General features: G+C 35.9%; 1 protein-coding gene across 1 annotated transcript in view; it reads left to right on the plus strand.

Moving 5' to 3' along the window:
- Positions 1–13,622, plus strand: part of LOC140756418 (facilitated trehalose transporter Tret1-like) — a 63,393-nt gene extending 49,771 nt beyond the window's left edge. The window contains exons 6-9 of the mRNA XM_073091916.1: positions 8,066–8,198; positions 10,389–10,618; positions 11,758–11,952; positions 13,326–13,622. Coding sequence (XP_072948017.1) covers positions 8,066–8,198; positions 10,389–10,618; positions 11,758–11,952; positions 13,326–13,622 — 855 coding nt within the window. The remainder of the gene's footprint in view (positions 1–8,065; positions 8,199–10,388; positions 10,619–11,757; positions 11,953–13,325) is intronic.
- The last annotated feature ends 239 nt before the right edge of the window (positions 13,623–13,861 follow it).

Genomic DNA, 13,861 nt, shown 5'->3' on the forward strand with positions numbered 1-13,861 from the left:
CTTTTTCTTTAAAATGCTATTTTCTATGTTAAAGTCTACCCATAAGATATACCAATAGTTCTACCCATAAACTTAAATATTTTCGCTACTATATCTATATTTCTGCCTACGCAAAAGAGAGTCAAGGAACGATAATAGAAGGCGCAGTATTGATTGATTTGAAGATACGATAAAATTAAGATCAATTGATGGAATGACAAATGTCTATTGAGATGTCTGCACTTACACGAGGCGTTCCATATATTCGAGGGTAGCAATGCGTCTGTGAACGACCTCAAATAGGACTCAAATCATACTTTCTCTACTAGGTGAACTACTAGAACCCTCTGGCGGCACCACCACCATGCCATGCATGCATACATGCATGATGTATGTAGAAATGAAGGTGGTAGAACCCTTTGTGGTTCGACTCCGGCGGCACCACCGCCACACCTATTTCTACCTAATAACAGCAGTGTTAGGCCGTGCTGTGTTCCGGTTTGAAGGGTGTGGTAAGGGAGACAGACTTTTCCGAGGCGTTCCAGCTTAGTCCTCAGAGGTAGCAGCGCATGTGTAGCTGACCTCAGGTAGGAATATCTTATCCTATCTGGGATTGATTACAGATGTCCATGGGCGGCAATAGCCACTTACCATCAGGTGGATTGCATGCTCGATGCTACTCCTATAATATAAAAAAAAAAATACATACATCTATGTATGTATTTCTGCCTAATAACAGTAGTGTTAAGCATTACTGTGTACTGGTTTAAAGGATGTTGTAAGCGACATATACTTTTCCAAAGCGTTCCAACTTAGTCCTCAGGGGTAGCAAGGCATCTGAGGTCGACCTCAGGTAGGAATCTAATCTTATCTGGAGTTGATTACAGATGTCCATGGGCGGCAGAAGCCACTTGCCATCAGGTGGATTGCATGCTTCTTTGCATTATTACAGAAGTATTACATTTTTAAATTGATTCCACAAAAGCCATGATGAACAAATGTTTTTAACACCGTCTTTGGCAATTTCTATTTATTTAAACCTAATAGAAAATCACAAATCTTTGTTATTAAGCTTCTAGCAATAACTCCACTATTATTAAAAATCTATTTATTTGGTTATTTTACTTTCTCTAAATACCTAACTGTTGGGATCAACCAATTACATAGTCTATATTATCTTTGTTTATAGTAAATAATGTAACTTTCTAGCATAGATTAGTAAAGATTACTCACGCCTAACAAGAAAATGTACCCAGTTTTGAGAATTGAAATAGTTGCGTAAAAAAGTTTTGCCACGTCTCCGTGCTAAAATGTCCCTAAAATATTCGTAATAATTATTTATTTATTAAGTAAATTACGTAAATTAGTTATTTATTCGTAAATTTTCTCTAAAAATGTTTTTATTTGTCAAGGATTCCAAAAAAGAACTTACTAAAATAAGCCATTTGTGGCTTCATTCAATTTCAAGGCGGCGAAGTATCTTTACTAATCTATGCTTTCTAGTAATAACAACATGAAAAGCGACAAATACGCTGACATATTAGTAAAGACTGTCTCTTTATACTCGTATTTGTACAAGAATTCATTATTCTAGATGAATCTAATGCACCTGTTCATATTGCGATACCAGTATATTGACGACCACTTTAAATGATCTTCGTAATATATGAGACTCAGTACTACAGAGAGGTCAAGTTATTTTTGGATATACCAACCGATTTTAATGAAACCTATCAATTCGAACATCGATTGAGCTCCTGATGAAAGAGACTCTGCGCTGTAGAGGTCAGATATTAATAACTGATTTTAATAGAAAATGTCATTAATTTCATTTAGACCAACTACAAATGTTGACAGTTTAGACCATTTTGACCATGTCGATGTGCAAGTTGAAAAACTGTCGGTTTTGGTGTCGATTTTAAAACATCCGAAACCAGTTGGCCGAATTTGAGCGTGGAGTATAACTGTATACTACAGATCTCCACTAATTGTTTGGAGAAATCAATGAAGTTTGTAATTATAAAGTTGTCGCTTGATTTTTTCTATGTAACCAACAGGAATTTCTAATTGATGGTAAGTAGCTGCTGCCACTCATGGACATCTCGAATTAATCCCATATAGGATTGGACTTCTATCTATAGTTCGATACACTTGAAGACTCAGAACTGTGATATAAGAAGACATATAGGTGTGGCGCTCTGAAATCGAACCAAGAGTCTTACGATCTAAGAAACACAGGCACGTTTAATAAAATACTAATACTAAGTACTATATGAGGTAGATCCTTACTAATATTATAAATCCGAAAGTAACTCTGTCTGTCTGTCTGTCTGGTTGTCTCTTCTTCACGCCGAAACCCCTGAACCGATTTTAATGAAATTTTGTACAAAGATAGTCTGAGACCCGAAAAAGGACCTAGGATAGTTTTTATCTCGGAAATCCCACGGGAAGTAGGGATGGCGATCTAAGATCGATTAATCGGAAAATCGATCTTTTGGACACAAAACATCGATTATTTTAATCGATATTAGTAAGGATTGAATCGTAAACTATGCATTTGATCAAGTGATGATCTTTAGCAAAGTTGAAGGTACGAGTTGTCAGTTTTATGTATGTTAGTATGTTATATTATTTTCTTTTAAACGCGGGCGAAGCCGCGGGCAAAAACTAGTAATAGATATAATGGTGTTACTATGCTCATTCAAGGCCAGCTTGGAGACTGATTGTCTTCTCTTCTCAGATAACATGATTAGTGACGTTGAGTGAACACCGTAAATATTATGAGCGTAAACATTTCATCTCCATAGTACTCTTATGTACTAAAGGCCGTCATTTATAAATCTACGTAAGCATAAACACTGGATCTTAAAATAGATGTGGGTTGGGAGTGTACAGGAATTTTTCACGTAATTCGTGTTTGTGTATTTTCAAAATTATGCGTGTTTCATTCAGCTTGTAATTTTTAACTAAATGATCCATATTATACACGTTAGTTTGTTTTATTTTCATGTATAATAATTTATTTGGGTGTTTTATCGCGTTCCATTATTCTTTAAACGAAAGGCGTTAGAACTCTTAGACTTACGTGGATAACACCGCTTGTTCAATACCTAAAGATGATTTGTAATGAAAAGGGCTAAATTAGTATTTCCTGTTTCTTTTAAAGAAATAGTTGTATCAATGTTTCAAGTCAATTTTACTTGTATCGTGACGAATGCTTTAGAGATCATGACCATATCTCTTTTATTATACAGTGGCATATATTTAATCTCATAGCGATTAACATTAGGGTTGTCAGCAGTCTCGTTTTAAAAGAATCTATGACGTAAATTCTGTATTTTTTGTTTCATATTAAGTGTTAGAATATTGGCTTTTAGATTTTATTAAATACCCTATACTTCATAGCCACATATTTACCACGACGAACAAAATTGGTTCAGTAATATTTGAGATTCATATCCCTCTGTATTATGTGCCGTCATATACGTCAATCATCGTCAGATATCAATTTAAATAGATGTAATTTTTTTCTATGTGTAGGATAATTTGATGACATAAATAATATTATGTATCGAGCCGAGATATAGTTACAAACAAATTAAAAACCATTTTGGGATATAAATACTATTATCTTCAAAACCACAAATGCACACAAAAAAATGTGGATTCACATAGAAACACTAACTCCGCAGTATGTGGAATCTTCAACAGTCAATCAATGGCTCATCTTTCTGCCTGGTTGCAACTTATCAGGTAACAGTCAGCACGTTGAACAATATGACATTATGTGTTACCGACGTCTGCCGTCTCAATTTCCGTTATACAAGGTTCACTTTATTTACAAATTCCATTCTATACACGTCCATTATTAATACTCTATCCAACTTTACCTACCAAATATCATTACCAAATTTGACAAAGTCTAGCATGAAGATATTGTCAAATGTATGTTATTATACATTTTAAAAGTGTTAGAACTCTCAGTGGTTCGACTCCGGTGGCACCACCGCCACACCGATTTCTATCTAATAACAGCAGTGTTAAGCGTTGTTGTGTTCTGGTTTGAAGGGTGTGGTAAGGGAGACATAATCCGAGGCATTCCAGCTTAGTCCTCAGCGGTGCATCTGAGGCCGACTTCAGGTGGGAATCAGGTCTTGTCTGGGGTTGATTGCAGATGTCCAAAGCCGGCAGTTACTTAACATTAGGTGGACTGCATGTTAGTCTGCTGCTTCTATTTTTTTATTTGAGCCTAACGATAAAGCAGACGTGCTACCTGATGGAAAGTAGTCAACGTCGCCTATGGACATTTGCAACACCAGAGGAGTTGCCAATGCATCGCCGACTTCGAAGGAGAGCTCTTTTTGCATCTTTTTTGGTAGAGCCCCCATGTCATAGCGTCCGGGTATTGTCCGGGAAATACCACGTCCGAGAAATACCACTGTTCTCTTATCAATATCAGTTGTGAACCTTTTAAACGATTTGTTAGAGAAATATGAAGTGGATTCTCAAGTGGTGTGCAATGTTAACATAGCAAATATCCCGTGTAAACCTAAATGCGAAGATTCCGATCCGCATTATTACGGAGATTATGATATTGAAGTGGAACTAAATTATTTGTTTTGAAATATATTTTTAACGTATATTTTTTTAGATTATGTTTTAGTTTCATTAACATTCGATTTAAATCATGAAATGATTATTGCAAAAAATAAAATGTTTCCGATACCGAAAAAAAAAGTTTTTAAAGTTTTGCCTTAGAAATTAATTATCACTTGTTTAAACGGCGAAGGTAAACATCATGTGGAAAGCTGCATTCCTGAGAAATTTTAAAACTTTACAAAGGTATGTGAAGTCTACCAATTAGCAATTGGCCAGCACGGTGCACTATGTCCTAATCCTTCTCAATCTAAGAGGAGACCCGTGCCGTGATGATGGTCGAATATCGGATAACGTCAATAGGTACCGCTTTGTTTATTTTTTTTTTAGTAATTGATGTTATAGCGGCCATACCAATACGTTAACCGATTTAATCATAGCTCTTTAAATGTTTATGTCTATCTATTACGGTTCGAGATATAGAGCTGAAAGGAGAGAGGACAGATAGAGGAGGCTTATAAAAGGGTACTGTTTTTACTCTTTACAAAGGAAACCCTAAAAAACTCCTATGCTATCGCCGCTATGCGAGAAACATACGAGGCGTATCACTCCATTCTACTTGATTAAAATAGCAGACATACGGACAACACACCAATTTTTTATCACAATAGAATGGAACGCAGGAACCAACATTCATTTTGATATAACGGATTTAGTACATTTTATTTTTACATAATGTTAGTTTAATGACGTGCTCAGGCATTTTTTGAATGATATACGGGTGTAATATGATAATGGTATCTAGCGAACATAGGTGCCCGTCATAAAATTTGCATAATCAACAATTACACAATCTATATTTAGGTGCAGGCAGTTAATTATTTCTTGTTTTATATTGTTGCTTACTATTTTTGCTAAACGTAAAGTTTTTGTCATATTATGAATTCCATCTTTAATTTGTGTGTGTAAATTTAGATATTCTGTTATATATTTTTTTGGATCTGCTTTATTAAATGCAACATTTGGCCTTTAATATTATTTCATTTACGGAGCATTTTATTTATATCCATGATTTGTAGTAATTCCCCTAGTCCAACATCATTTGACTATGTCCATAAATCTTGATAATTATTTCTATAATTTCCATGAAGGTTTTTATACCATCCACAATACTTACATTGCTCATATTATGATCAATTGAAGTTATTTTTTATTTAAAGAAAAAATATTTAGAAAACTTTATAAAAAATGTCCATGCGAGCGAAGTCACGAGCGATACCTAGTACATAGTATTCTCATAATTTCATGTAGGTTATGCAAATATGCATATTGCACTGTCAATACCTATATATATTATGTTGATGGAGCGAATTAATTCGATCCATCACATACAGTAAATTATTGCTTATAAATATTTTTAAAGGCCTTTTTCTTGTCACGCAGGTGTGTATTTGCGTGCGGATCTGGTCCATGCGGATCGCTTTTGATCAAAGTATCAAAAAAATATTTTTTTGCTTTTACATTTTACATTTTTTAAAGGTGTTGAGTATTCCTACCGTTGAATAGATACTTATCGTGCAAGTTAAGAACGTCGAACGAAGTTGGAAAGCTTCGGAGAATGGAGCCACCACACCCTTCAAACCAAAACACAGTGCTTAAGCACTGCTGTTATTGGACAGAAATAGCAGATTAGAGAGAGTGATGATCACACCGGACTCAAAAGGGTTCTACCACCAATAATTTAAACTAATTAGACTAATTAGGCCTTCGTTATCTATTTGATCTTTCGAAAGCAAACTTAGACAGATATGAGGGAACAACCGTTCTATTGAATTCAAACCTAATAGATACTTGAAATTATATCAAATCTTATCGATTAAGTAAGTAAAATGACGTAGGAAAGCAAACATCTTGACGAGATTGGCATAGATGAAGAAATTTCTTGAGCACCTTAACGTAGCACAATTTTTTTTTTATAATATAGGAGTAGCAGACGAGCATACAGTCCACCTGATGATAAGTGGCTACTGCCGCCCATGGACATCTGTAATCAACTCCAGATAGGATTAGATATTCCTACCTGAGGTCGGCCACAGATGCGCCGCTACCCCTGAGGACTAAGCTGGAACGCCTCGGATAAGTATGTCTCCCTTACCACACCCTTCAAAACGGAACACAGCAGCACTTAACACTGCTGTTATTAGGCAGAAATAGGTGTGGCGGTGGTGCCGCCGGAGTCGAACCACAAAGGGTTCTACCACCTTTAAATAATTTCAATAGGTACACCTCCTTTTTGACTACTTTTGATAAATATTGTACGTAGAAGCGGATGGTCCATAAGAATATTCTGATTGCTTCTCCGTGCATTATTTATCTATTATTCTTGTTTGCTCTATAAGAGGCTTAATAATTTTACTGGAAAATATCACTTATTAGATTTTCACTATTTCTTGCGTAGTCATCTAGAGTCAGTAGTTTTTGCTTAATATTTATTTTGGTCTAATTTTGTAAAAGCCATATTTTTTCACAAACACTTTTCATGTAAAAATCCTCAACAAATGGCAAAAAAAAATTAAACCTGGCGATTAGTTAGGTTAGTTACTGACGAGGTGACATTGGCTACTTTCCCGTAGGTAACCTGTCTGACTTATATTAGACTTAATAATTATAGATAAACTCAGTTTTAAAAAGTTATCAGTCTCAAAAACAGTTTCAAACAAACAAAATATGCAAGTAACGTCGACGGCGAAGTCAACAGAAAAAAAGTATACTTGGATATAGTTGGACCGTCTCCAGAAGATGCTTATTTATAAACTGACTCAAAACAAAGTCTTTGTTCTTAAAATGCGATATTTGCGGAAGTATAAAAAGAGGATTTGTTACTGGCATATTTACTTTAAGATATGGAGTCGAAATTAATGTGCGTATTAGAAATTAATTATCACTTGCTTAAACGGTGAAGGAAAACATCGTGAGGAAACCTGCATACCTGAGAGATTTATAAAAAAAAAAAAATACAATCTTAAGGGTATGTGAAGTCTACCAATACGCACTTGGCCAGCGCGGTGGACTATGGCCTAATCCTTCTCATTCTGAGAGGAGACCCGTGCCCAGCAGTGGGACAGTAATGGGTTGATGATGATGATGATGGAGTCGAAAAAATATTTTATAAGGGCAGTCCGCCCCGGGCCTCTGGTCCTTCGGTCAAAATGTCTGCAAGTTCCCTTGTGGATATTGGAAAAGCTTGTAAAATTTAGATTAATTTTTTAGACTTTCTTTATAGTTAATATAGGCCTAGCAGACGAACATGCAGTCCAACTGATGCATACATTACAATAATTATATACAATCTTTAAACAGGTCTAATTCCTAACGTGTATTTTTTAATGTTCACTCAGTTTGAGATAATCCTAAAAATTCGTTGGAATTGAAAAATAATTTTGAAAAAAAAAAAATATGTTTGTTAATCATAACAATGTTTTGTTTCCAGGAGGCACAAAAAGTGATCGCGTGGCTCAAATGCAGACAACCAGAGGATCCTATCGTGGTGCAAGCGCTAGACCATATCAGGAAGGAACAGAAGACGGACGAGGAAGGCTCCCAGTTCTTAGTGAAGGACATATGTATGTACAATTATTTTTACATGTATATTTAGCTTCAGTGTTAAGCGCTGCTGTGTCTGGTTTGAAGGGCGTGGTAAACCAGAAATACTAACATTAGACGTTCCAACCTAAACCTTAGAGGAAACTGATTTTACTTACGATACCGATTTGGGAGGCTGTGATCATTTGCTATCTGTTGGACTGTATGCGTGTGTTATTTTAATTTAATTAAAACATATCGTGCCTTTGTCCTTTTTATCGAAAAAAAACTTTATCTGAGGGTTAATGACGCTAATGATGATAGGAAAAACAAAGGGATTGTCGATCGTGAAAACCTATGATACAAAAACGTTACGTTGATAAGATCGTTCAAAGCTCATTTCTGTTGGTTATACAATCTACCGAATTATAGAAAGGCAAATAGATAGAATTATTCAATGAATTAATAAATGTATACTGTTACCATAATATTTTATTGAACGTAATCATAAGACTGTACAAAGTACAAAGATAACCACAGATGTATGGATTTTGTACGAGACACATTGAACGATATAGAGCGGTAATGGGTCAATTAATATCTATACATACTACCACAACTGGGAATAGTGATGTGCCGGGTTCTCCTTTATTACCTACTCGGTATATTCGGTCTTATTTAAGTACTCGTACTCGATCGAATATGAGATTGAATAATTAATATCTGTAATTTAATAAGTTCATGCAGTACCCAATAGATAGTTTTCTATTCGTTCGTGATTTGGTTTGATGTGTTACATTGACATTGCTCATCCCTAAAAATAAATATTTTCGCGCCATTACTCATAGTAACAATGAAGTAGCAAACGAACACGCAGTCACACCTGATGGTAAGCGTCTACTACGTCAGATAAAATAAGAGTCCTACCTGATGTCGCCCACAAATCCATTGCTACCCCTGTACCCTTACCATGAGTTTTCAAAACATCCCACAATTTTACGTTACATTTACTCAATCCAATATTCTGTTCCGTTTGCTTCAGTAGACCGAGTAAACGTAACAATAAGTAAGTGCTAAAGTCTTTCTTTTTACCTCACATGTGCGCAAAAAAGAGAGACAAAACTTAAAGCGCCATTTTGTCAATTTAGACATTTAATGTTACGTTACTGACACTATAGTTCTGATACAATCCGTTAAGGGCGCTGATTGGAAATTGTATGGGCAAATACGTAAATAAATACCAAAAGAGTCAGATTCGTCAAAACGTAAAAACTCATGGTAAGGGAACTGAGCACTAACTTGAATAAGTTGAAGATTGTAGTAAAGGTACTCGACCGAATACTCCGATTACTATCGAATCGAAATACAATTCGGCATTCGCATACTCGGTAAATCAAAACCACGATCCATCAACAAATCGTCCATCTCTATTGAGAGTAACTGAGGTCGATCATTTGATCTGCCTTGTTGTTGGGTAACCGTCTATTTAACGTGTCATTGTCGGTAGTAAATCATTTATAACACATGTGACATGTGTTTGTAAATAAACAACTGTGCAGTCTAAACAAGCCAATCACAAGACAGCCATCAAACAACGTTTTCTTGTCATAGGTCTGTTGTTAATAATATTGTCTTTAAATCACAATACAGGTTTGATATTTCCTGTGATTCTCATAATAAAAAGAGTCAATTGTCTTATTTATTTGATAATACTACGAGTATGTCTGTTTGAGTATGTCACCTTAAATTAATATAATGTCAATCTTTGTGCTCATAGAATGACGTATTAGTCTTATTTAAGAATAAATTCTTAAAAACAATTTTTCAACCGGTCTGCTAAGGTATTGCATTGGTATATAAATAGATATAAAAAAAATATATAGCCTAATAACATAAGCCTCGCCGTTGGCTACTAAGGCTTGAATAATAGTTATATCAGCTACCAGCATATCGTAAAAGCTACTGAGAAATTGCATTAACCGCTACCATTGGGTATCGAATATGTGGTTTCAGTAAACGACGAACGGCATATGTTTTATTTTATTCAAAAAATCTGTTAATATTCTGCACAAGTTACTAAACACATACCGTACAATTTTTATAGTATCGCTAACTAAATCGGCAAAGCTACCAATTGCTCAAGCGATAGCAGCCCATAGACGTTCAGCAGAATTACTTTAAGGTCTAAAATCGCTATTATTTTAATTCTTACCCCAATTATTTCCTTCCAGTTATGAACAAGATCCTCTTCAGAGCATTCTGCATAACGTTGGTGGTGACGCTGGGCAGGGAGATCTGCGGAGCTATCACCGTCCTGAACTTTGCTGGAGAGATCTTCTCCTTCGCTACCAACGACCAAAAGTCGCTACTGACTCCGAACCAGCAGGCGATGATCCTTGGAGCTGTGCAAGTCGCTGGGGCGCTGCTCGCTTCTGGAATTGTGGAGAAGGCAGGCAGAAAGGTAACAGCGATTTTTTTCTCAAGTAGTTTATTATCGTAAATCTTAATAGATCATATAAGGATCTGTTAGAGAGTCTGATCAAGTTTAATGTCAAAATAAATCATGTGAAAGTAATTCTGAACAAAAGAAACAAGTGAGTGGACACTGAAGTATTCCCCACTTCCAAATAGTCTTTAATCGCATCTTTAGACTGGTGAGAATTCAAATTAAGGACGAAAAGTTAAATGGATAAGTAATGAACAATTTAGAAGTGGACGGTATGCACTTAGTTGAACATCGTGAATTTGTCCTAAGAAATGTTGATAATAATTAATGAAATAATCAATTGATTTAAAGTAGTAAATAAGCTATGTAATAAATCTGATGGTAAGTAGTAACTGCCGCTCTGTAGATGAAATAAGCGTCCTACCTGAAGTCAACTACAGGTGAGTACATTGCTTCTCCTGAGGACTAAGTTGGATCATCTGATGTAAGTGTACCATAGCAGCATTTAACATTGTTGATATAAAACAGAAATAGATTTGATGTTCTCACATCTGGTTAACGATCTGTAAAGATTAAAAAATAGTAGAATATAACAATGTTTGGAATTTAGAAGATTTGAATGTCAAGGTCATGTCGAAGCGAAAACGTAAAACGGAATGATGGCAGATTGTAGTTTGCTTACGTAGTATAAGCTTGATGTTAATATAATAAATTATGGTAATTTTTATGACATCTTATGATGCTAAAAATAAATTGTCGATTGACGAGAAATCTTATACTTGTACTTTTATTTTGGGCTGGTATTTATTGATTTCCTTTTTATAATTGACATACTTTATTGATCCAGACAAATATAGTTATGGCCAAAACCCTTCGTGGTTTAATTGTTAAGGTAGCCACACCTTTTTCTGGCATGAAGCAATTCTAACGTTTCGATGGAAACATGGATACAGGCTGGCATACATTTGAAGCGACAATCTAAGTCCTCAGGACTAGCAACTAATTTGTGATCGGCTTCAAATAGAACCCCTATGATCTTGGAGGTAGTTACAGTTCATATGCATCATTGACTATTCAGTAGATTGCTCCTTTAATACATTGATTTTAATCATTTTTTGATATAGAATTTAATAATTGTCGTTTTTAAATTCCAGGGTCTCCTTTTCATCACGTCCCTTATCTCTGGGCTTAGCATGTGTGCGCTCGCCTCCTGGTTCTTGTCGAAAGAGATGGGTATCTTCACACTCACCTGGCTGCCGGTCGTCACACTCTGCGTTTGTATCTTCTGTGACTCCTTAGGCCTCCAGCCCATCTCTGTCGTGCTTACCAGCGAAATGTTCTCTTATAAGGTGAGTTTGTTAATGGAAGTTTTTGTTACATGTAACCAACCATCAAATCGTAACATATTTTTTCATATCATTGCTTCCTAAAAGCGCAGCTGTAGTACACTAGGATTCTCTGTGGGTGTCATAACATAGATGCATAAACACCCAGAACTAGAAATCTAAATTCAGCATTTACACAGATAGATTACACAAATAAACAGATATTTAAATGATGAATTCAGATTTTAATTCCAGGGGCCCTTTGCGCATCAGACCGGTTTGGGTTGATGTTATTTTAAGTTATTTAAGTAACCGAAGAAATAACGTTATTTTTAAGCATCTTGAAAGGGTCTTTGGAAAATAGTTTTACTGCCCTTAAAATGAAAGTCCGTCTCGACACGGTCCCATCAAAATTCTATTACGGACCCATCACTGCTGTCCGAGATCCGATACGCACTTTACTACTTTTTATATTTCTCCATCGATTAATCTAATAGCGGCTCTACACACTCGCCGAGATATCCCAACGCCGCAAGCCAAAAATGAAGGAACCGCTCGGGTGCGAAGCGGTTTCTTGCACCCGACTCGAAGAGTTTCGTTAGCCTTCGGGAGGAATATTAATGCGATTGTGTACACATTCCTTTACTTAGTAATTTAGTTCGCTTTAACTGTGTTTTCCTGCCATAATGTTTCGATAATAAGAATATTCGATAAGGAGAATAAAACATACCGTCATGTTTTTAATAATTGCAGCACAAAGACAAAAAACATAAATTTGTACGTCTGTCGAGACCGGTGCTATAAGCAATGAGGTTCTTTTTGCTGAAGAACTTATAGAATTGCTCAAGACTAACGACGAGTGTCTCGACGAGTGTGAACAGCCGTCATCAGTGGCTTTGGTTGATTGAGACAATTTATGTAATTTCGTTCAGCTTGTTTCAGCCTTGTTCTTAATTGTAAATTCACCATACAGCGTTTTTGAACCAAGCCAGACGTGTCTCATTCAAATAAAAGCGGCTAAGTCGATTTAAACTTGCACATGGAGTCTACCAAAATTCGATAATTAAAATTTTTGCCTACCTAAATTGTAAAATGTTGAATTGTGTAAGCAAACATTGGGTAAGATTGATTATCAATAACGCAGTCAAACGCAGTCCAAAGTCGTAATGCAGTCCCCACAATTCTCACTCAATCCTGACGCTCAAATCACAAGCTTAATATTTAGCATAACATTATGAATTTGCGTTCTATGTAATTTTAAACATCTCTATTTATAAGTGCTTTTCAATTTTTACTATTCTAAGTGTATCATTGATTAATTATTATCAAAAAAGTCAAATCAATATCAAACTCCACACATCAATACAATCTTACTTACCAAAGCTCTCTTCTTTCAGTACCGAGGCACTGTTCTGGCGATGACGATGTCCACGTCATCCATCCTGTGCTTTGTTCAATTGTTCTTCTTCAAATCCATCGCTACTACCATCGGAGTCCATGTCGCCTTCTACTTCTTCGGCCTCGTGTGTCTCTCAGCAGCATTGTACGTCATCATAGTGGTCCCGGAGACTAAAGCGAGGAGCCTGGAAGAAATTTACGAAGACCTAAAGACGAAGAAAGAGAAGGAAATGGAACAACAGGTTGAAACGAAAGAGAAGGAAACAGCGAAGGAAAATGAAGTTTCAACAGTTTAAAGACTTATTTGCTACTGCTGTGTGTGAAGTGATGTACATAGTATGTGTGGTTGTGTGTGTGGTGGTGGGAAGAAAATTATGGACTATTTTATTTTATATAACTTATGTCATTTTTTATTCACCTTAACGCAAAGGGAGGTCGCCTTCTGGGCTAGGTGATCATGCCCGTGCCATGTGCCCAGTGGCTGTGTTCCGACAGTCTCAGTTCGGAGTTTGTATATATGCGAGATGTTGAGAAA

Source organism: Epargyreus clarus, unplaced genomic scaffold (genome assembly GCF_041222505.1).
Source record: "Epargyreus clarus isolate Ecla_fem2 unplaced genomic scaffold, WU_Ecla_fem_2.2 ptg000035l, whole genome shotgun sequence".
In the NCBI taxonomy this organism is placed as follows: Eukaryota; Metazoa; Arthropoda; class Insecta; order Lepidoptera; family Hesperiidae; genus Epargyreus; species Epargyreus clarus.